This window comes from Eschrichtius robustus, chromosome 9 (genome assembly GCF_028021215.1).
Source record: "Eschrichtius robustus isolate mEscRob2 chromosome 9, mEscRob2.pri, whole genome shotgun sequence".
In the NCBI taxonomy this organism is placed as follows: domain Eukaryota; kingdom Metazoa; phylum Chordata; class Mammalia; order Artiodactyla; family Eschrichtiidae; genus Eschrichtius; species Eschrichtius robustus.
This window is the reverse complement of record NC_090832.1, coordinates 12,026,311-12,050,522: the sequence shown is the minus strand read 5'-3', so window position 1 is coordinate 12,050,522 and position 24,212 is coordinate 12,026,311. Positions and strand designations below refer to the sequence as shown.

At 44.8% G+C, this 24,212-nt stretch overlaps 1 protein-coding gene across 2 annotated transcripts in view; it reads left to right on the top strand.

Annotated features, from left to right (window-relative positions):
- TIAM2 (TIAM Rac1 associated GEF 2) overlaps positions 1-24,212 on the top strand; it is a 110,121-nt gene that overhangs the window by 59,736 nt on the left and 26,173 nt on the right. For both annotated transcript variants that reach the window (XM_068551744.1, XM_068551742.1), the window contains one exon: positions 10,123-10,226. In XM_068551744.1, the coding sequence (XP_068407845.1) occupies positions 10,123-10,226 (104 nt within the window). The remainder of the gene's footprint in view (positions 1-10,122; positions 10,227-24,212) is intronic.

The following is a 24,212-nucleotide window of genomic DNA, read 5'->3' as shown; positions in this document are numbered from 1 at the left end:
TTGTGAATCGAATTCTGACTTTCATGTTTCAGTTGATGAAGGACCACATCACCTTTCTGCGAGGTTTAGGCATCTTTGTTTAGTAGTATCTGCAAGATTATTTGAATGTTTATTGAATTTTGTCATTATTATTTTATAAAAATGAGGGGAAAAGGGACCTGAAAAATGTTGATAGGAAGCCTTGGTTTCATAGCTTAATACCTGTGACCCCAAAATGCCAGTCGTCAGGTGTGTTTGGGCTGGTGAGCCTGTAGCCCCCTTGGGGATGTTATTTGATCTTCAGCAGGTCATGTGCCTTCCCTGGGGAAGGAGGAGGAGGAGATTAAGACATGTATCAGGTGTGTTTAAAAGCCGAGGTATAAATAGGAATATTATAATTTGTTTAGACCCCTGGGAATAGAAGTCTTCACAGAACCTATAAACTCAGTTTTCCTACTTTTAGGATTGTATTCTGTAAGAAGTAGGGGGGCTGCCTGCGGGTCACCTTGGAGGGATCATGGGCTCTTCCTCTTCTGAGCTCTGAAAGCATTTTGTCTGTGTACCTGATGTGGCCAAGTTAAGATTTATTGCCTTGCAGTGTCACTCTATGTGCTTGTCATAATTTACATACTGTTTTCAAGAGAGTGAAAATCCCTTGAAAAACAGGGACTTTTAAGAACACAAAGATGTTTCGGAACAGCAGCCAGCACACTTTTTGGTGAATAGCAGGTCTTTCACTCAACTGTCTATTAAGTGAAAGGCAGGTTGATAGGCGTGTCTAGCAAGGAAAGGCAGCGTCCCAAGTGTGGGTCCTGGGGGATAAAAAGCAACCTTGGAGTGTACCTTGAAGCTTCCCAGATTTCTTTTTATAAATCTGGTTGCAAGGGAATTGTTCTGAGACTTCCTCAGAGCTAAAGGCTCTGCTCACTTGCCCACCTGCCTAAGGGACTCTGGGATGGCCCATGACATACACCCCGGCTCCAAAGGGCGTGACTGCAGATCAAGTCCTAGGTCTGCACTGCTCTGCGACTTTAACGTGTTGATTGGTGCCCATGGGTTAGTTTTGACAGATAAACCAAAACCACAGCTAAAAAAGAATAGTAACATCTGTATCCCCGGTAAAAGTCAATGCTGATAGATATGTTTTAAGTTTAATTTGGGGGTACTAATGTTTATAAAAGACAGTGGGTCTGGGACCTGGATTCTAGCTCCAGGCCTCATGCTTGACCTTGGGCAGGTTATTCTAACTCCTCCTTTTCTAAATCCCCTTAGAATGAAGGATCGGATAAAAGAGTTTAGCATTTTTTCTTTTTCTAAAATTCAGTTATTCAATATGATTAAAGCACCAAGTTAAACAACTACAGGAATGTGCATTTATTTTACACAAGTTTATGAAGTGAAAAAAGGAAAGTAATGGATCAAGCATTCCATTTGGTTTTGCAGCAAATCTCATTACCTCTTTAAATAGAATCAGGTCTTGACTGCTGGAGAGAGGGTGTTTGTTAAGGCTTCGTCATAATAACAGGCTGTCTCAAATATAAAGATCACCAAGAACCTTAAGAGCATTAATTATCTGTTACATCACCCTATGGAGCAGAGATGTGTTATTATCATTTTACTTTCACAGCTGGGTAAATCAAGGCACAGAGACACATTAAGTTGCTAGTAACTTGGACAAGGTCATGGTCAATGGTAGATAGGGAGAGAACTGTATTTTCTTGTTTTTCCCTCCATGTAGGGGAACTGGATTTTAACCACTTTTTTTTTTTTCCTTTTAAATATTCCTCTATTAACATACATAGAGTAAAACCCAATAATAATGTGTCCTGCAGTACAGCAAATTTAGATGTAACTGCATTGATAACGGCCCTTGTCTTCTTATCTGGGTTTTTATCTGGGGACTGGGGGTGGCGATTAGGAACTAACTGCCTTGTGATCATTTGGGGCTGGCTCAGTGCAGGGAGAGGTCGATTGTTTAGTAATAGTTTTGCTATCTTTATTCTTGCGCCTTTATTTCTTTATTTATTTAGATAATTCTCACTGATTTTCATTAACCTTGCAGTAATGCAGCTGTGTATTTCGTGTGATTTGGTTCTTTGGAACCCACTTATGGTGGAGTTTTATTGTAACTCTAATTTCTCTCCTGTAAAATCTGCACTGACATCTTCACCTTCTTTTTAAAAAGTTAAGTGTAATTCACATACCATAAAAGTCACCCCTAAAAGTGTACAAATCAGTGGTTTTTAGTATATTCGCAAAGTGGTACAACCATCACCACTGTCTAATTCCAGAACATTTTCATCACTGCAAAAAAAAAAAAAAAGAAAAGAAAAAAAGAAAAAGAAGCCCTCATGCCCTCAGCCCTCAGCCGTCACTCCTCCCTCCTCCACTCCCCTTGGCCCCCGACGGTCATGCCTCTGCTTTCTGTTTCTGTGGATTCGCCTATTCTGCTATTTCATAGAAATGGAATCGTGCAATATGTAGCCTGTGTGTCTGCCTTCTTTTGTTTAGCGTGATGTTTTCTAGCTTTATCCATGTTGCTGCGTGACTCAGTACTTCATTCATTCATCCTTTTCATGGCTGAATACTGTTCTTTTTTTTAACCCTCTTTTAATCCCACAGAACAGTAGCACTTCCTGAAAGGAGGTGGTCCTCAGGTCTCCTTTTTCTTACAGCACATCCCCCAATAGAAACTTGCGAGTAATGAGTTTTTAGGGTTCTTCTCAGGGTCTTTATTTTTTTTTTAATGTTTTTATTTTATTATTATTATTTTTTCCTTTTTTGCCGCACCGCGCAGCATGTGGGATCTTAGTTCCCCAACCAGGGATCGAAGCCAGCCGTGCCCCCTGCAATGGAAGCACGGAGTCTTAACCACTGGACCACCAGGGAAGTCCCTCAGGGTCTTTAAATAGAATTCCAACTAGGTAGTTTGTAAGGGTTTTGAACTTAAATTCTTCTTTATCAAAGTTCTTTAAGTGTCAGAAATACAGTGGTGTCTGTTATGCGCCCCTGACTGTGACATCTGGGTGGTCCTCCCAGCTCTGCAGGGGCCAGTTTCTGGTGGAAATGAAACTCTGGCTGAAGATCCTGTTACCTTTGACTTTGTACCTTTCATCAGGGACCTGGATAAGGTACCATGGGAGGCCCCCTGCACAGCCATAGCCTCCTGGAGACCGAGAGCATGGGTGCACCTGCATTCCCCCGCCTCTTCCAGGAAGGCCTTTCCCTCCGCCATGTTATAATGAGCGTGGAGGTGGCCTGCAGCATATTCCCACCATGAAAACACCCGCCATGGTCCTGTTCCTCTAAATGTTCTTTCAGATGCTGAGAATATTTATCACAAGGTAATTGAATCAAATCATGGCAGCCTGCTATTAAGAAACATTTACTACCAGTATTTACTTCTCTCTTTTATCGCCAGAGACCTTGCATTGTCAAGAACATTACCAATTGGAATGTGACCTCAGGTCAAGTGCACTTGGAAGATTTATGAAATTACATTTTTTTCTGGCATGACATTTATGTTATGATAGAATTTATTTCTTTGCAAGCTTAACAATGACATTCATACTGCTGCCTTGAATTTCCTTGACAAAAGAATAATAACAATAAAGAATTGTAGAGTCCCAGATATCTTCTGAAAAGTAGATCAATTTCTATCTACGTCAGAAGAACATAAAGTAATGGTGATCTGTTTGTTCATGGTACAGGTTAGACTTGACTAGCCTTTGAATGTGGTCAACAAATATGGTTATTTTTTTCTCTCATTGAGTAGTCCTTCTGTTATTTCATTTATATGGTTTGATTTTCATTCTCTTTCACTGACCGATGATGATTGATATTTGCTTGGATGACAGAGCACAGCAAATGTCACTAATGAAAGATGTCACACACCATTGCATTTTTAAGTAAAAGCATGAGTAAAATTTAGGGAAATCTGAGTTAATTAAGAATAACCAATGCTATACAAAGTTTGCAAATTGGTATTTAAAAATTGAGAGATTTTTAAGCTTTTCTGTGCAAATGAACTCAATGCCCAATGTGCTCTTGACACCAAGATAAACTATGTCAAAAGCATTAATACAGAATTGTATATAGTGTGTGAAGCTTGGAGAACTGAAAAAAAATTGTAATTTTGTATTTACAAAATGCTATATCCTTCTACTGGCAGCCTTGATTTACCAAAATCTTTACCTTTTCTTAAAATTACACTCACACTTTTTTAAGTAACACAAGGTACATCAGATGAAGGAATTGAATTGGATACTTTCTAAGATTCTTTTCAGATGTAAAATTCATTGATTCTTTACAAGCTGTTCATTTATGGAATTACATAGTAGAGATTCTGAGAAATTGAATAGAGAAATTGGATAAATCAAGTAGATTAAGAACATAATTCACACAAACTGTGTATGTGATGAGATCGGGCACATTCTGGGTGGTATGGCTGTAGATCAAACTGTGAATATAAGTACAGCTGGCCCTCTGTATGTGCAGGTTCTGCATCCTCGGAGTTGATCAACAGTGGATGGAAAATACTATTCTGTGCTGTAAAGGACTTGAGCATCCTCAGATTTGGGTTCCCTGCGGGTCCTAGAACCAGTCCCCCTCGGATACTGAGGGATGACTGCAGATATAAAACTGTTAAGTGTCAAGGATGTACAACTTTGATGCCACAGGGCATTATGTGGTTGAAAACTTAAATCATTTATTATTTACTTGTAACTTCTTTGATATTATTTTTTAGATTTTTTTTTTTCAGTCGTCTTCATTCATAGAAGATTATCGTTCTGTAGTTTTTACCTCAGAGGGGGTCTAAGGGCTGATGATTAATCAAATAAAACATTTTTGATCCCAAGATGAGAGCCCCAGTTAAATATGCTACATTATTTATTGAAATGCTGTCTTTTAAATTGCTCTGGTGAGTGTATCTCCTTTTTTCAGGAAGTGAGGGCGCTAATATTCCCTTTGCACCTGCTCTGGGCTGTGTGCTTTTTGGTGCGTTCGGTGTCCTCTGATGTCACTGACCCTCCCAGAGGTGAAGTTGAAGTCCTGGCCGTGGAGAGGGGCAGAGACAGTTCTCAGCAGCCGAGGTACTGCCCACCAGTGACATTTTGGAAGTTTATGGGTCTGTTTTTGGTTTTCATAATGAATTGGGGGAAGGTGGCATTTAGTGTTTGGGGCCGTGCTGCTGGCTGGCTGTCCTGCATGTTTAAGTCAGTCCCTCACACTGCAGAGCTGTTCTCCCGGACATTCATGTAGGTGAAAACCATGGTGGAATTACTTGAGCCAAGAACCAGCTCCATTTTACAAGTGAACACAAATTATTTTTTCCCCTCAGCTGTAGGGTACTTTGAATTTTATAGGAGTGCATCAACCCAATAAATGAACGGGAGTTTGACCTTTGTTTTGTTCAGAACTTTGTCAAATGTCTTTGCCCATTTGGAAAATCATGTCACCCCGTAGGTGTGATAGCAGCGCCCCGTAGGCATTTAAATCTCCACCAAGACACCCCGGCCTGGGTGTGTGATGAAGCTGAGACAGTCCCCGTGATTCTCTGTGGGGCAGGCTTTGCACAACTTCGTCACGGTTTCTAGAGTGGTTGTACCCACGCATTCACATACTGAAATACATATTTTTAAAAAAATTGTTACTTTCCATTTATTTTTCTCCTCGTGTTACTATTAAGGCATATATTATTTTTTTGTGAAATTATGTGTGGAGGTAGATTACGTTAAGAAGGAATTTTATTTCAGGCTAGTAAAAGTATATATTAGCAAAAGGGGGGCTTTGGAGCGTATAGTACTGAGAATCAGTGTACAATATGCTTTGAAGCACAAAAAGTGTAGTTTCAAAATAATTCCTGTTCTCATTGCCTATCCTTTCAGTCTCCTTCAAATGACTCCTCAACCCACAAATTGAAGCAGAGCTTTTCCTGATGCTGTGACTACCATCATTTATTTCTCAAAAAAGTCTTACTGTATTAAATAGGGGGAAACAAATGCTCTCCTCTCACGTTAGTTTCTTGTTTTTGGCCTCGGGATTGATGTCATCTCGAGATTTTTAACTCAATTCCTCTTACAGTTTTGTTCCTGAGAACACAGAGGCATGCTCAGACTTTCTCTCTTTTCTGGGAACCAGCTGTCTGGCTGCCTCCCGGGAAGAGCACCTCGCCCGTCCTCCTACAGCTAGAAGCTGCCTGGTGTCTCTGGGCGCTGCTGGCAGCCACCTGGGCGGGTGTCGGGGACTGGGAAGAATTTGTTGCCTCTGCCCGTGCTGCCTGGTTGAGTAAGGAGGAAGCAGCCAGCAAGACGGGGTGATGGGATGGCATCAGCCGGACGAGCCCAACATCCTAGCTGCCTGCTGAGCAGAGAGGTTCCTGAAGAGTAAGCAGCAGGTGGGAGATCGGCAGGGATGCCACCAAACCCTCTTCCCGACCCCCAGTGACACCTGTTTCCTGGAAGTCCCCTTTGCACACATCAGACTTAGCACCCAGATAGCCTGCTGCTTCTTACAGGCCTGGGGGAAATAAATGGCAAAGCCCACTCTCCTGCATATTAACTGTGCTAAACTGGATTTGGAAGTGACGTAAATGTAAACTTTGAATTCACGTTGTGAGCTGTATGGGCGAAGCGACCTTAACTTTAGCATTTATCCTAACGTTTCCATTTTTAAGTTGATACCCAGGATGTTACTTGAACACATGTTTTGACCTTTAATTATACAGGGTTTGGGGTGGCCAGTTACTTGGCCGACTGTGATACCTGTGGGGTCTGTACTCATGCTCAGAACAGGAAGACACTGAGTGACTAGGGCGTGTCGCACCTGAAGCCCGGTGTTTCCCTTGTTGTCTGTGGGGAACGATAGGGTGTGCAGGGGAGCGGGGGTCAGTCACCTTCCGGGATAGCCTGCCCAGTGTGTCGTCACTCTCCAAAAATGTTTGTTTTAAAGGAGAAAGATATCTGAGGCTGGTCTCGTGTACGGCATCTGACACAGCACCTGGTACTCTGTGGGTGTGCAGTACTCAGCCCCCATCCGACCAGGGGATAAATAAATGGACCGAGTGGTCCACATGGAGGAACAGAGCCTGTGACTTGGAAAGTCGCAGCTCTGCTCACTCACCTGCTGAGTAGAAGCTCCTGTCAGCTGAGTTAGATGCTAGATGTTTCACATTGCTAGACCTCACCCCAAATTGTTAATTGCCACAAAGAATAAGATGAGAAAGACAGAGTGTACTCACCAGTTATAAATAGATGTCTTGAATTGGATTTGTAATTTTGTTATTTTTCATTATTTACAATCACATTGGCTAAAGACTCTTCCGGAGCGCGTCTGAACATCTGTCCTGCAGCAGCTGAGCCCAGGGTGGGCGGTGTCACGGCCCTGGTAACACATGCCCCGTGTTCCCTGGTAGGGATCCAGTGCCCCAACATGTGTCTAGTGAACAGGGCCGCACGGAGGCTCTCCCAAGGTGGGAAGCCAGTTTTTGGCTGGGAGGGGAAGGATATATTTATTCACTCTAGCAGCTGGCGCTCAGGATGTGGGCAGAGTGTAAGTGGGGCTATGCATAGGCATTTGGCACCCAGGACAGGATGTCAGCGCGGTGCCTGTTTAAAAGAACTTTGTAAAGATTCGAATTTCACTGGCCTACACTTTTTTTTCAGCCAGTCTGCTATTCCTCCAGAACCTACTTTGTTCTCATTTCTCCTCTAGAAAGAACGTGAAGGGCACACTGCTTTTTACAGACAGGGATGCAGGTCCAGTTGAAACCTGAGGCTCCTGGACCCAGGTCCGCAGCCGTGGACACTGTCAAGCTAGGCTTCCTCGTGCTTTGCCACCTCCAGGACAGCGCGGGCGCCCTGCTGGTGGGGTTGGAAGGGGAATCAGTCACCCCCGAGGCTCTGCCGATGCCCAGCTGCCAGTCAACCTCTTGAAATTTGGGTGGCGGAACAGCTCGAGACGTCCTATCTTGCAGAGCTGCCTTCGCAGGGGTCCCCGGGGCCAGCCTCGGTGGGAGTTGGGTCCCATGATCCTTCCTGCCCAAGCCCTGCCTCAGAGAGGACCCAGGCCACACCAGGGGCCTCCCTGCAGTTAAGGGGCTGCAAAGGTGCCTGCAGAGCCTCACCGATTCATAGTAAAGCCTCTGGTCCTGGGGTGAGCAGGATTTTGAGAGGAAGGGCATGGCATGTTCTGCTAGCAGAAAAACACTTTGCCTTTGTAAGAGGTAAAAGGTGGTTCTGGGAATTTTCAGCGTTTAAGGAAGTTCCAAAGTTGTGTGAATATATTGAAGAGATGACTCAGAATTCGCTTCCGCTTTTGACATCAACCATGTTATTTTCTCCAGCATATCCATCTGGCGCCTCCGGGCTCCAAGGCTCCTTGTGGCCACGCCGTCTCTGAGCTCTTCAGGGGACTTGAGGTCGCTTTCCTCTTTGTATCCCCAGAACGTAGTACATACCTGACACAGAGCAGGCGCTGTAGAAATCATCATCATGAATAAATGCATTGATTGTGTGTTGTATTTCCTGTACTTAATACAACTCTTTGGAAATATTGGAGCTTTTTATTTATAAGGTAAAGGCAGCAATAATGCAAATTTGACTCTGTTGCCTAGGTAATGTATTTTTACATTGCGTGGTGTCTGTGGCATTGCTCTTTCTTGATTTCCTTGTGCTTCTCTGGCTGTTGCTTCTCTCTAAAGAGAGAGGTACCTCCTGTCTGGCACACTGTGCCTTAGCGGTTCCAGGGTTCTCTCCCTGGGCCTCCTCTTGTCCCATTCTGCACATTCTCCCTGGAGGCACCATCCATCCCCGTGGCTTCACTGCCAAGTGTATGATGATGGCTCCAAAGCCACATCCCTGTGCAGACCTTTCTTGTGCTACTGGACTCCTGGGTATGTTGCACTGGGTGACCCACATGCATCTCAAAATCAGCTTTGCCCAAGCTGAGCTTGTGACTCCCACTCCCAGCCCGTACTCTTCCCATCTACCCAGTCACCTAAGACATAAAAGCCTTCCTACCTCCCTTGTCTGTATCTCCTTATGTGAAATAGACGGCGTGGTCCTTTTCTGGGCAGGGTTAAGGTGTTAGAAGAAGTAAAAGGAAGAAGAAATTGGAGCTCCAGAATTCTGTAGACCGTTACGACATTTTCTTTAGGTCTCCTCTTGTGTAGTGATTGGTGACATCAGCCTGGATCATGGACCAGCGTTTCTGTCCATGAGTTCCATCAACCTCCTCCCATAGCTTCTAAAGGTCTCCTGGAGACCAGTGTCCTCGCCTCCATCATGCTGGATGGTTTGCCAATGTCTATCCATGACTTTTCTGCCTGGATCAACTCAGACAGGTATGAGATCGATGACTTCTTTTTGTAGCTGACTGAGATCAGAAACCGTCTGGTTTCACCTAGTTGAGAGGATATAGTCTACCAAATAAAAAAATTAGAATGAAAATCTGTGTAATATTTTGATAGAGGCTGGTCTTTCCATCTTTCTTGAATTTGTTAATTTGAGAACCACTGGAAAGAACTGTTGAGGATGGCATATGTGTATAAGTGTAGGTTGGAAAGCCACATGCTCTACTCACCTTCTATATTGTTTCTTAACCCTTACTCTGGAAGTTAACAAAGGTTTACTGTTCCTCTTGGGACTTTCAATTTAGGATGCAATTGTGGTCGATGCCAGAAAAAGAAGAATTATGCTTGCAAATGAGCAATTTGTGGATAGTAATAAGAATCTGTGGTGTTACATCATTGGTTTTCCCAGGTGTCCCTGGTGATTTTGCCCTCACTTAGCCAAAAATAAAGGAAGAGAAGTGCCAACACTGTATAATAGTGTACTTAGTGAAGTTTGCATGGCAGTGACAAGAGTGGCCAGGCATTTAAGTCATTGTTTTGATTGGTCGTTGGCCTCCTTTGACCAAAACAGGCAGATGCTGCTTCTTCAATTAGCCAGAGCCCAGATCTGTTTCAGAAGACCAGCTATGCATATGGTAACGTCAGTATCACTAAGGACAATGATGTCCTGCCTTCTAGGTTGTTAGTTAATTTTTTTTTTCTTCTCTTTCTCTATCTGAGCCACTAAGTCAGTCACTACTATTCTTTGCAGATGGCCAAACTCGCCTATGTTTTTGTCACTTTTCATGCAGATTTCAGCAACGTCCCTGACATCACAACTGGCCTGAAAAGGAGTCAGACTGATGGCACGCTGGATCAGGTTTCCCACAGGGAGAAGAAGGAGCAGACGTTCAGGGTAAGATGCTGTCCCAAATCTCAAAGAAGGACCTGGCAGGCGAGTGTTAATTCCCACCTGCACCTGAGGTGGGGAGAAAAAGATGGAGTTATCCTATCCCTAGGTACAACAGTCAATACAAACATTTTTTTTTTTTTTCTTTAAAGAAAATAATTTCCTTCTTTATTTGAAGTGAAGTACTAGTAGGAATCCTTGACCCTGGCCCAACCTCCTGCATGACTTCTGGCATGCCACCAAAGAGTAGTGCAAACGTGGCCATTCGTATACTAGGATGGTTTGACGAGGAAAATCTAAGCTCAGGTGTTCTGAGGGTCACATAAAAATTACGATTGTATTCATTTACTACATTTATTTTTGGCTGAAGATAAATTATTTTTGGAATGTTGTCATTTTGTTATAAAATATATAAAACATAAAATTTGCCATTTTCACCATTTTTAAGTGTACACTTCGTGGCATTAACATTCACAGTATTGTGCATACCATTACCACTATCCATTTCCAGAACTTTTTCATCCTGCCAAATAGAAACTCAGTACCCATTAGACAATAACCACCCATTCATCCCACCCCCTAGTCGCCTGGAAACCTCTGTTATACTTTCTGTCTCATTTGCCTATTCTGGTTACCTCATGTGAGTGTGATCGTATAATATTTGTCCTTTTGTTTCTGCATAATGTTTTCAAGGTTCATCCATGTGGTAGCATGTATCAAAACTTTACTCCTTTTATGGCTGAATGAGATTCCATTGTGTGTATATATATATATATATATATATATATATATATATACACACACACTACATTTTGTTTATCCATTCATCTATTGATGGACACGTGGGTTGTTTCCACCGTTTGGCTGTTGTGAGTAACGCTGCAGTGACATTGGCATACAAATATCTGTTTAAGACCTTGTTTTCACTTCTTTTGGGTATGCCACTCAGAGTGGAATTGCTGGGTCATGGGATAATTCTATGTTTAGCTTTTTTGAGGAACAGCCCAACTCGCTTGCACAGACAGCCCTGTGCCGTTTTACATTCCCACCAGCAGCGTACGAGGGTTCCAGTTCCTCCACATCCTCACCAACCCTTGTCACATTCCATTCCTTTCCTACATTTTTAACTGTTCTTAGTTAGCTCTCCTTTCAGAAATTGTCTGTCTGACATGATCTTCGTAAGTACACAGTTCAGTTTTAACTGACTTTGAGATTATAACTCTGTTTTATATTTCTTCCTTTTGTCTTAAATACGAAACAAGAATGGAGGAAATATAAACAATGATGGGTATTTAAAAAAATTTACAGCAGGACCACACCCCAGTTGGGTTTCAACCAGTACTCCTAGGAGCCGGTCCTTGGGTGACTGGCCATTGGCCCAGCCCCAGGTGACTGGTGGTGATCAGTGTGGGATGGGTGGATCGGGTGAGATAGAGCCTGCCAGCTTCAGAGCAGGTTCAAGCGGCCACTGGCACCTGGCCTCACCTCTCTTCTCTGTTTCCCTTTCTTACCCCCTGAATTCCTCCCCCCCCCATTCCCTATCCACCTCCTCCAAAATCTCCCTTTTCTTTCTTCTCAATTCCTCATACAAACCAAATGCTCAGCTACTTGCACTGGCCTGGTTATGCCCCCAGGAAGCAATTTCTTTTACTAAACTGCAGTCATCAGCATTTTTAGTCTTTCTGTTCTGTCTCTGGTGGGTTATTTACTTGTGGGAACCCAATATTGTAGTTCCAATTCATCATTTTTTTGGAGGCAGTGGATCCTAGAGCATCGAATAGATGTGTTTGGATTGCTGTGTCTTGACTTTTTAAAAAAAGGCGAATGCTAAGGCAACACTCAAGAAGCTAGGCTCTCTATTTAAGGCCAGCGTGGCTGTGAGGCGCTGGCGCAGGTGGCAGCTTTGGGGAGATCGTTAACGCCATTAGGGATAATGGTTTCCTCTCTGGTACGATGTTTGAGTTCCCCATTAAAATTCTTAAGGAGGAAATTGAATTCTTTTCCAGGTTTTATTTTATGTGAAGATTCAATCAAATAAATCTGCAGAAAGTTACCATGTTGAGGCTATTTCCATTTCTATTTCTTAATGCCTATCATAACTAAACAAAGGTTTATAAGAGGAACATTGGAGCATCAGTTAGAAATTTAGAAGAGGAGTGAAAGCTGCAGTTCAGCTTGAAATTGGAGCTCTCTGAGCTCTAATTTTCATTGCTAAGATGATTAAAGGAGAAAGCAAAGGATACCAAGGAACACAGAAGAAAAAAATATTAAAGAATATTAGCATGTTAAGCATTTGCTGCCAGATTCCTCTCAAGTCTAGAGCAGTTACCAGCTCACCTTTTTCAAATTTGAAGATATCTGTCTATAATAATGGATTTCAGTATATTTTAAAAAAATCCTAGCAGATGCCTAGCAGCTACTCGGTTTACGTATTCTTTGTTCCTTGGGGAAAAAAGAATCTGTGATCATCAAAAGTGATCATTGTGATGGATAGTAGTGAAAAGGAAGTTTTGAATTGAAGAATTAAAAAATAAAATTTCTCTTCTGTTATTATGTTTAGCCTCCTAGAAACAGCAGGTTATATCTAAAAGCAATGCTTTTCTATTTTCCAAACTGTGATTTGGGAGTTTTAGGATGCCTGTCCAGCGGGTGCTGGTCCTGGGTCTTTCGGGATGGCCCTGGCGCTGTCCCATGGTGCCCACAGGAGGTGGTCACGCCCCAGAGGGGAGACCTGCCTCTGGTTCCTGGGCTTCTCATGCTGGCCCCGTCAGCCTTCTCAGGGGTCATTAACTTCTTTTCAGATAAGACCCTGGTTGAACCTGGGCTGTTTGGGATATTTTTACTAACAATATTCTACACTTGAGAAACAGGAATAATTTCCCTTGAAAATCAAATGCAGCCTGGCTTGATGAAGCACAGCTGTAAGTAGGGCTTTTGACAGCCCCGCAATTTCTGCAAATGGTTCATAATTGATTGCCTTCTTTCTCCTCAAGGGTGCCTATTACTGTCACAGCTCTTTGTGTGCCCCTGTCAACCTCTCCGGTGTGGGGGATTTTTTTTTCAGTATTGTTAGCAATCAGCTCGCACTACTGTAATAGTTTGGGGTTTGAAAGGAATAAACAGTTCCTTTGGAGGTGAGGGGGTTGAAGGAGTTTCTGGTTTGTTCTGGGAACTTGAGGTGTGTAAAGCAGTCACCACAGAAGTGCCGCTTGCTTTGTTTGCCACCCTCTGAGCTGGCTCTGAAGATGTGGCACTTCGTGGTTCTGCCGTCTCCCTGTGTGCCCTAACCTGGCACCTTCCCAGAGCAGGCGGGTTCAGGGCATGGGGTGGAAATCCAGAGCAAGGGGGTGAGCCTTCCCCAACCCCCAGGCTGCCTTGGAGGAAGAGCTTGGTGGCGCTAGGAAGCCCTTGTGAATGTGACTTGAAAGAACAGTTTGGGATTTTTTTCACTGCCTGGGGTGAGAGTGAGAGAGAACGTGTGTCTTACTCATTTCCCAGCAGCCGACTTAGATGGAATCATTTCTCCCAGAGGGTGCAGGTTTCTTTGAACTTTTCCTTTCTATGTACAGCATGTAAGTAAACAAGGGCTTTGATTCTCAGGGATGTGCATTCTGATCCAAATGTAGGCATGCTTGCATGGTTTTCTTTTCTCTGTCTTGAAAGTTGATTTTACTCTAAAATGTCTAAAGACTGTTATGCAGACAAGATAAGCCTTTCTTTCCGGAAGGGATCCTGGCAGTAATCTTCAAGCACTCTTTACAGCTCAGGATTAAGAGAATTTCTTTTGGATACTAGTTGTTCGGTGGCACTGTCAACTTTTCCTTTCTCATTCCAAGGATGCATAGGTCTCTAAATGGATCTCTGAAATGGTTTGTCCTTTTGAAATAGAAAGATATCAGAAAGTCCTAAGGAAATTTCAAAGATTTACTCTGTAAAATATGTTTGAAAAGAGAGAAGGATAATTTGAAGACAGTAAATAATTTTATGCTTTGTCAAATTTTCTTGGAGTGTTGTACATACTTGTATTGGGCTTAATGCTGTAAAAGAAAATCCACAAGAGTGAAACCCGTTTTCTATAAGGTAAGCAGTGTTTTACTTTAGTGATTCCTGATTAAATATTTTTTTTCAGCTTTTTAGAAAAACTTTATGTAATCACCTAGGGTAGCTTTGGCAGTGATTATTTTTGCAGTTTGTAGGCGTTGTGTTGATAGAACAGAGAGCACTGAGGATCTGGAGACATATAGCCTTGACAACTGTGTGTTGTGCTCTTAGCAATTTAATCATGTTTAGAATATATTTTGTCCTGTTTATTTGTTCAAGGTAGAAAAAAAGGGACATGCACTGATGATTAGGTTTCGGTACCAGCATGAACATAACTTGCGTTTAATATTTAATGCCTGCTCACCCACTTAGCTTAACCTTTTGAGTTTTTTGCATGAATTGCTTTTAAGAGCTTGCATCTCTAAGAAGCTACAGGAAAAGAAAAAGATTCGTGGATCGTGTGATTTAGTTTTCAGCATTTTTAACTACATATCTTTCTTACCTTTTTTTGAGTGTCCTGCATTTTTTCAGGATCTCTTGGTTGTAAGATGCTTTTGTTAAAAAGTCCAGCGAAAATAGAATTTATTTGTAAATAGTAGTCTTCCTCCATGGCTGCTGTTGAATAGATTAATATAATCATGATCCTTTTTCAAAAACTAAACATGCCTATTACTAAATGCATGCTATCTGACATAATTCCTATAGGAATGAACAGGGAGGTTGCATCCTCAAGGCAAACCCATTGTCCCTGAAAAACGATTTGGGGCTGATGTTCCCCAGTAGTGAGACAGTAATCTTTCACAGTGATTCAATTCCGGGTAGCCTTTTCTTGTAGGTAGTGGTATAATAGAAAGAACTCTTGATCTCAGTAGTTGGAAACCTGAATCTGTATCCTGGGCCACCAGGCTTTACCACTGCGTGCCCTGGGGCAAGGTACCTGGTCTTTCTAAGCCTCTGTGTCCTCATCTGTAAGTAAAAATAACAATAGCTCCAAGCCTGTGTAGTGGAGAGGATCGTGGATGACTAGAAGCCCAGACAGGAGAGATTATTAGGTGAGCAGCAAACCCCCTTCCCGACGTGGCTCATACATTTGCATGTTTTGAATGCTTTCCCACTCTGCTCACCTAATGCATGACTTAGCCACAAGGCTGCCTACCCGGTCTTCTTGAAGTTAGTGTCTGTGGTCAAATCCTGCTGCGCTGTCCCCTGAGATAAAAAAGAATTGGAAACCGAGGGCCTTGGCCATGGAGTCCTCTTAGCTCTTTGTCATCTGCATGGAGACAAAGCCTGCCCATCTTTTAGCTTATTTTTCTCAGGTAGACTGTTGTGAATTGATGACCTGTTCTAAAGGGCTGTTCAAATGACTGAATAAAAGCAGTGTATGTTAGGTTTGCCTTTATCCTTAGCAGGAGTGAGCTGTGAATGACAGATGCTTAGGAGGTCTTGCAGACTCTTCGCCTTTTGGAAGAGAGGCATCACTTCAGGGCAGAGGGAGTCACCAAGGGCACAGAAGGACACAGGCTGGGAGGGATCAAAGTAGAGCTGAGTTCCCCATTAGCTCTCCAATGCACTGTTCTACATTTCTAGCACCCTACTTCCTTTTGGCAGGGACTTGGGGGCAAGTTGGTGAACTTGTTTGAAATGACTGGGATTCATTTTCATTGGCGTCTGAAAGGCCATTTGATCTCTTTGTAGTTTGCTGGATTTGTTTTTTAATTTCCCATTTTCCTAGCTTCAGGGTATTAGCCCCCTGCTCTTGTTGGTCCGTCCTCGATCATTCGGGCTGATGTGCCGGGGAGGTGCCACGTCTTTGCTGGAGTGGCAGGAAGGGACATCCCTGTCTTCTTTGTGGCCAAGGATCATTTATACACTCTGTCCCACAGGGTTCGATGCCACTCACAGTGTCAAATGGGGGAAGGAAAGAAAGAAAGACAACCAAATCTCAGCGCCGGGCGTGGGAGGGCCCGTTGCGAGCTGAGGCGTGGGGTGGCATCACGCCCTGCAGCGGGAAAACGCCGCGTGGGTGGCTTCCTGGCCGCAGTCTGGAACAGGAGGGCGTGCCCAGTGGAAGAGGGGACACGGTGGCAGGGGGAAGAAATCTCAGTGGTGCTGGCCTCTCTCTCCACTTCCTCTCACAGCCCCTACCCCCATCGACGTGGCTGTGGTCCTAAAGGGGTCTGTGTTAGGGGTCTGTCCAGGGACACACCGGCCAGTGGAAGGGGGCTGTCACTGCTGGCTGAGCTGTGGGCCACCTGGGGCCGGAGACCCAGAAGCTGCACCCACCTGGGTAATGCCTGACGAGGGCCCAAAGGCCTAAGCCTCTGCCTTGGGGGCTCCTAGAGATCCGACGCGGGGCTGGCTCGCCCAGGGGGACCGGGGCCCTGCGCTCACTTGGGCTGTGCCCGTGCGCAGGCGGCAGGGCGCGGGGAGCCCGACGGCGCAGGTCTCGGCTCGGGGAGGCCTGGGGCCGCCGCGCCCCTGCTCCGCGGGGCTGGAAGGACTCGGGAGCTCCCTCAGCCGCCTTCCCTTTGTGCCCCGGTGGCGGGGCTTCCTGTGACCTCGCTGGCTCCGTGTCCCTCTGGCCTCTTCCTTCACTCTGTCCTCCGTCGTCCCCAGCCCTCTGCTTCCCCAGCCTCCGTCCCCTGCTTTCTCGCTCTCCTCCAGGCTCTCCCTTTCCATCCTGTTTTTCTGGGCAAAAGAAGAAGTTGTCATGGCGAAGCATCTGCGGAGTCACACGGTGGGGAAGGAGGAGGCGGAGGCCCCGAGCGGCAGCGGCGGGAGTCGTCCGCGGGCGGCCGTGCCGTCGGGGCCCGGCAGGTAGACGCGCTCTGGCTGTACTTGCTGACGGGGTGAGCACAGCCCCTCCTCACGCTGCGGGCGCTGACTCACAGGAGAGCCACCTGGAGGCTCCCCAGAGCCAAGGCCACCCAGGGTGGACCCCGACGACAGAGAGGCTGCGGGGCCAGGCCGGGTCTTAACCCGATGACCGCTTGCCACACTTACTTCTGGTGCGGGCCCCTCCCTCCTCTTCCTCCCCTTCGGAACAGCAGGGGCTGCGGTTTCGCTCCTGTCCTCCCTGGGATGCGACCGCAGAGGGATGTGTTGGTCCTTTCCAAGGCAGACAGAGTAGCCCGCCGGGCCCCCGCACCTCGGGGCTGGGCAGGGGCCTCAGCCTGCTCCTTGAGGTCTCTCCTTCGGTCCTGGCGCCCGGACTAGCCAAGGAGGGGGCTGGACGGCAAGCTCCCTGTGCTCTGTGCTGGCCGAGGAGTGGACCGCGTGCTTTTGGATACGGTCGTGGTGCGGGAGGTCGTAGCCTCCATCAATCCCCCATCCTCATCCTCTTCGGCGTTCGGCCTTCTATTTCTCCATCTTTCTTTCTGGGCCTCCTGGATTGGACATAGAGAGCTATAGAGACTTGAGTATAGCTTTTTGCTTTTTGGAGGAGAAGAAAGCAGGGAGTCTTGAGTTTCTCAGGCCAAACCCTAACCTCAGCAAACGCCGTCTGCAGGCTCTTGTGTATGCCCAGGGGAAGCCTCTTGGACGTAAGGTGGTCTCAGAGGAGGGACACATGGGATTTTGCCCCAGGTCTCACAAGGAAGTCCCTTTGTCCTTGGATAAGTCATCACACATCTGTGTCTGTGCAGCTAGGGGCTGGGTCTGTCCGTCTTGGCGGCCCATCCTGGCTCCAAGCATCTGTGGACGCTCAGAAAATTGCTCAAATGCATACGTAAAAAGTCACCCACGATTCCAGGGAGCTCATTGATCTTATGATGTTTATCCGTGGATTCCCCCCTTAGGAATCGATGAACTCTGGGTTCAGAATTCTGACTTGGAGTGAACATCTGAATCATCTAGCTTCTGTCTTGACTTAATATTATGGACATGACAGAATCAATTATCAAGTACCTACAATAAGTAAAGCACTGCGTTTGTGTAGTCGAGTGACATTTGAACTTTGTTTTCATCTTCAAGTCTAATTGGTTGGGTGGGTTTGGCTATCAGTGCTTGATTCTTTTAATGTGCTAGGAGATCGAGGACCATCAGATACGTAACATCCCCTCCCTAGATGGCAAAACACTGCTAGGTTGAGACAGGGAGGCCATATTGATGGTGGTGGGCAGACATCCCTAGATTGTTGACACCAACTATAACACTGTGTGCTGCTGTCAGAGCATTTCAAAATGTTTTATTTTCTGTAATTAGTGAAAAAAAAGTGATTTGGGGGGGACACGAATTTAAATTTTGATTCCAAAGCAAAATTGTGGAAAACTCATTTTTGTAAAGTGAGCCGCTGTCTGAGGACCAGGAGGGGTGGTCTGCGTGCTCTTGTCTGGGGGGTGATCAGGCAGCCCCTGTGTTTCTCCTCTGAGAGCATCACCCCGGCCGCTTCCACATCAGCAGGTGAGCTGGGTCTTAGCTGCTGCTCGCTCCTTCCCTTTCTTTGGAAGGATTTACAGCCATGGTTACAGTCTAATTCTGGCTGGCCGCTGCTTGGGCACCAGGAGTGTGTATCCGTCTTATCTGTAATATCTGCCAAGAATGGGGATAGCATCACACTGCTTGTTCATTCCTTTACTAAAATCTCCTTCACAAAGGTGCTCTCAGCTGTGAGCCGTTGTTGAGAGCTCCGAGATAGTCCTTTAAATGTTCTGTGTACGTACAGATGGTAGTCGAATGAACCTTCTGATTGTGCTGGGTCAGTGAAGGTGTATTTGAGCCTGAGCGCTTTTTTGTGCCTTTCATTACTCATAGCAGATTCTCACCTTTTGATAATGTCCCAGCCCCACGGGGTAGCCGCTTTCACTTTTAAAAAGAAAAAAAAATTCTGAGAAATTGTTCCGAGTCATTTGGCAATTTCCCCCGTGCTCTCCTCTTTGAGTAGATTTCCGTGCCACCCTCCTTGGGGCTGGGCGGCTGGCGGAGGGGAGGTGGGGAGACGGGGGACTCTGCCTGGGAGCCCTTCGCACAAGCAGGCGTTAGTGTTTTCACCCAGATCCCGGCTTCCAACTGCTGAGAGTAAAGAAGGGATTATTAGTTTTGTTAATCAATCTCCTGCTGTTCTTGATAATAGCATGAAGAACAGGGCAACAAAAACTGTATTTGACCTATAAGATGTTAACATTAGGGGAAACTGACGGAAAGATAATACGGGAACTCTCTGTCCTTTACAGCTCTTCTGTAAGTCTCATATTGTTTCAAAATAAAAAATGTTTTTAAACGGCCAAGAAAAATGTATTTGTCACTAACATGGGAGACCGGAGAAAATGGGAGGTGTGTTTTTACAGGTGCCCCCCAATTCTCTTCTCCTCTTCATTCTTTCGCTCGTCGCCACCTCCTTCTCCCTTATTTTGTTGGTTCAGCCTCCAGTGCCCCCCCCTCGTCCCCGTGGCTCACCTTCCCTCACGCTCTCAGATCCTTGGCTGCCACCTAAGTTCTCTTGTGTTTTCAGAAAACAGATGTCAGGTGAGGAAGCTCTTCCATGTGCAACTGCTTAGGAAGTCCCGGCCTGGCACTGGCACAGGCTGGGGGTTTCGTTCTAACTGCTAAGAAGCCACAGGTGTCACATAGCTTGAGGAGTCCTGCCATCTTCCACCTCTCAAGCTGCTTTGAGCTGGCTTTGGAATTTTCTAGAATCCATTCCCTTCTTGGTTCATACAGTCACAAGATAAAGGATAGTCAGATGAGAAGCCTGGCCCGGCCCCATGGCCTGGGGGTTCCAGGCATCAGGATGGGACCGGGCACGCACTGCTCTCCCCTCAGTAGCCTTGTGAGATCTTGAATGTCGTGCTTTTGTAGATGAGTTTCCAACATGGAAAGGCTGATTATCCAACCAGTAACCTCAGGTGAGATTTAAAAACAATTTTCTATGTCTGAGGCTTTAAAAAAAAAAAAAAGGTGTTTTTGTTTGTTTTTTTATTGAAGTATAGTTGACTTACAATGCTGTGTTAGTTTCAGGTGTACAGCGAAGTGATTCCGTTATGCAAAAAAGTTTTAAATTTACATTGTGTCAGGGTCACATTGTCTCTGATGTAATTCAGTTTTACTTGAGGGTATGTCTGTCTGTGCGCCCCTTCCCTAGGTCATCACCTGTTCTCCTCATCCCGGGGAAGCATGGCTGTGGTTACTTTGTATTTATTGGTTTGTTGTTTTTTAGAAGCTTGATCAGAATTGCCAAACCATTTATTGAACACGGTTTTTGTCCTAGTTTAAATGTTTTTACTTCCTTTCTGTTATTTAGTTAATGTTAAATTTTAGAGATGGGTTGGTGGTAAAGTCTCAGATAAATGTGTATGATGTGGGCATTGTTCCGTATGAGGTGATTATTTTGAGACCCCCATCAGTAAGAAGCAGTCCAGAGTAATGTAACAGACTGGACTGTCACATTGCTGAAATCCAGCAAAAAAATTTAACTAAAACCACAAGTCAGGGGCCACGCAGGTTGTACCTGTGCGCACTCAAGGCAGATAGATAGTGCTTGGCAATACCCACACCCAAGTAAGGCTGTCGGGATTTTAACAAATAATTTGATTTTTTTTATATTGTTATGATTTTTTTCTCCCCAAAGCTGCAATTTTTTTGGAAACCAAATTCCAAACGTTATTTTCAGCTGAATATTAGAACTGAAAATCCAGGCCTTTTTATGCACGAAGTGGGTGTGGTGTGTTTCAGACAAATCATAGCGCGTGGACCCTTTGTCCCTAACCCCGTGACAGTCTTCATAAGTGACTGTGGGGCGTCCGGGTCCACGAAACCTCGTGCAGCAGCACTCATTGTAAGTCAGTGTAACTGTTAAGCTGTCACAAAGGTACCAGCCTCGAGAGGGCATGGGGAGGAGGGTGGGCTGCCATCTTCCTGAAGCTGCAGCGGGGGCCCCATGTGCCGATCCGTCTAGGTGGCCACCTCGGTTTGCTGGGCATCCATGACAGCTCTGCTTCTCAGTGGCAGCAAGAGATTGTAAATGGTAAAGTCGAAATGCCCAGGGAAGTTCTTTAAGAATTTGTAATTTGCACCAAATTCAGGCGGGGAAATGGCTCCCTGCATTCCCCCAAATCAGAGCGTGTGCCCGTCTACCTGTCCCAGTGGGGGCAGCCACGGCTTGGCTTCTTCTGGAGAGTGGTTACGGGGTAGAGGCAAGCGTGCCGCCTGTTTTGTGCCTCCTTCCCCAGGGGTTGAGCATTGCTGTCCCCTTCGGTTGGCTCTGATCATCCCCACGGCCAAGGGTATTCCAAACCGCACATTTGCAGTTCGCATTAGGAGGGTGAGATACATAAGAAAAATAAGAGGATTCACTAGAAGGATTTCATCCCCTGCTGTACTAATTTGAAGAGTAGAGATTTATCGCTTAACTTGCTGGACCAGGCAGGAGGTGGCCCTGGGTGCCAGAGCCTCGCTCACTCTCACTGGTTAGTGGACTTCAGGAAAATCACCTCACCTTCTGAGGCCCTTATATCCTTACTCACTAAAAAAGAATGGGATTATATTGCCATGACAGTTCCATGGAAGTGAAAGGGCTTTGCAAGCTGCCCTTAGCATGTGATACTCAGCCCTTAGCGTGCACTGTGAATTTTATATACAGCATCTCATTAAAACCCCATTTTCTCCACAGCAGCCCTGTTGAGTAGATATCACGAGCCCCTTTTAGTGTCAGAGAACTGAGATGGGAGGAGCTAACTGCTGGTCCGGTCAATGGTGGGGCGGCGTTCACAGCCAGCTCTGCTGGATGCTGAAGTCCATTCTTTCCACTCCACCCATCTGACCAGTAAGGAGAACGTGGTGCTGATTATAGAGGAAAGGGAGAAACCAGATGAACAACGGTGCATTTAAGTACCAGAGACATGTACTTGACTTAAAGGCAGAGCAACTCTATTTGTTCAATTGCGGGTATGATGTTAGAAATCCGGACGCAACTTTTTGATTCTTTAGCTTAATTTACAAATGTGGTTAAGCAATGTGCATGTGTTGTTTTGTTTTTGTTTGTTTTGTTTTGGCCTTTAAAGAATCTATTTCATAGAGCTATAACGAGATTTGCGGAGTTGTTATTATCAACAAATTTGAGATCTGTTGCAGAAAAGTTCTCAAGTCCCAGACTACCAAGTACTAATATCTGATATTTGCATCTGACTAGTGATTAGTTTGATGATTTGGAGTGTAGTTTTGTACTAGGTGCAGGCCATATGTGAATATTTTCACCTCCAACTTGTTTTTCAGTAGATAAAATTCATGTTTTAAAATCTGTCACTATATAATAACCTTAACATTAAAATAATACAGTATAAGTAGTAGATACTGGTCTTTAAAAAAAAAACATTTAAAACTGTATGTTGGGGGTACACGGAAGTACAGCGGTACTGGAGAAGACCACTTATATCTGAACAGAATTGCTCTTCTCTCCCAGAGCTGGTTGGGTGTCTTCTTCCTGGATCCCCAGTGCATTGGTAGCTGAGAGTCCCACCCTGGGTATATCTGCATAGAGCAGAGGGTCTAGTAATATTGAACTATAATTTTTGTCAGTAATGCCTAGAGAACATTTCTCCATAAATTTATAACTTTCCTGACCTGAACGTACCTTTTAATGTTGGGTTTTCCATGGGAGCTCACTCCTTGTAGGATTTATGTAGACCTCCCCCCCCAAAAAATCCCATCCCCAAAGGGTTAAAAAAAAAAGAAAACACTTGATTTGTAAGTAAACTTTTGTACACTTGCTTGCTTCTGCTTTATTTGCTGTTTTTCCTGCTCTCTTTCTTTGGTATTGGGAGAAACATTGCAGGAAAAAAAGGGCACCTTTTAACAACAGTAAACGTGTCCTAGTAGTGTCTATCTTGTGGACTCCTACAAAAATATTTCCTAAGATAAAATTATTATATGGCAACAATAATGATATTTAATAAGAAGACTACTTGGGACACTGGTAGGGTTACGTGCGTTAAGAGCAACGAAGGGCAGATAACAAGATGACGGCATTAGTCTGTGCTGCCGTGAAGCCCCCCACCATCCCCACTTCCCTACGGGTCAGGGGAGTCTGTGAGGGTGTGGAGGTCCCAGGCTTATGTTCCACAAGAAGGTAGACCAGGCCAACTATTTAGAGCCAGCTGAGATGTAGCACTATGACAGTCTGGAAACTGATCTGAGGTGCCCAAGGAATATCATCAGAGAACTGGGATAGGGGCAACTGAATTGTAGTTTTCTGAGAATCTTAGAACTGCTCCCAGGGCTGAGGGCTTGGTCTGCAGCTGGGAAGCAGGTGTTGCCCTGCTTTTTGGTTTTCTAGGTAAGGCAACCAGGAACCCTTGTAGATTACAACTAGAAAGAAAATATACTTCTCAAGGTACCAGGGCAAAGAGAGAGGACTCAGCTGGGGGACAGTCCGGGCTTAGGTAGGTGGGCAGAGCTGTCCTAGGCAGAGTCATACGCAGCCTGAGCTGTTGAACCTCAGTGTGCGGGGGCCCCTTTCCAGGATTCAACTGTGTCATTCTCAGTCTTCTGTTTATAGTAGAGACTCTACCTGCCCAGGAAATTGGAGGCTAACAAAGATTTTTCAAAGCTCTAGTCTCTCCAGAATTTAATTACAATTGGTGTTGTTATTGACACATTTTCCCTTCAAATACAGTGACGAAGATAGAAAAAATTCTCAGCTCAGTAAATTCTCAGAATATGTAGCACGTAAAGACCTTTGCTGCAAAAACTGCTCAATAATATATTATCAGTCGCCAAGAATAAAGTTAGAGGCACAACTCTTGAATAGAAATGTTGTGTTTGGAAAAATCGGCAGTAAACAAAACCAACTAGAATAATAATAGGGTTCAATGAAAACATAAACCACTGAAGGGAGAGTTACTGTAAATACACAAGGTTAAACTGATTTATGTGATTATCAGAACAAAAGTAGGCTGTGAGAGAAAACCAAAGGAAGAGAATTAAGAGGGAGCTAAGACCTGAGATAAATACCTATGG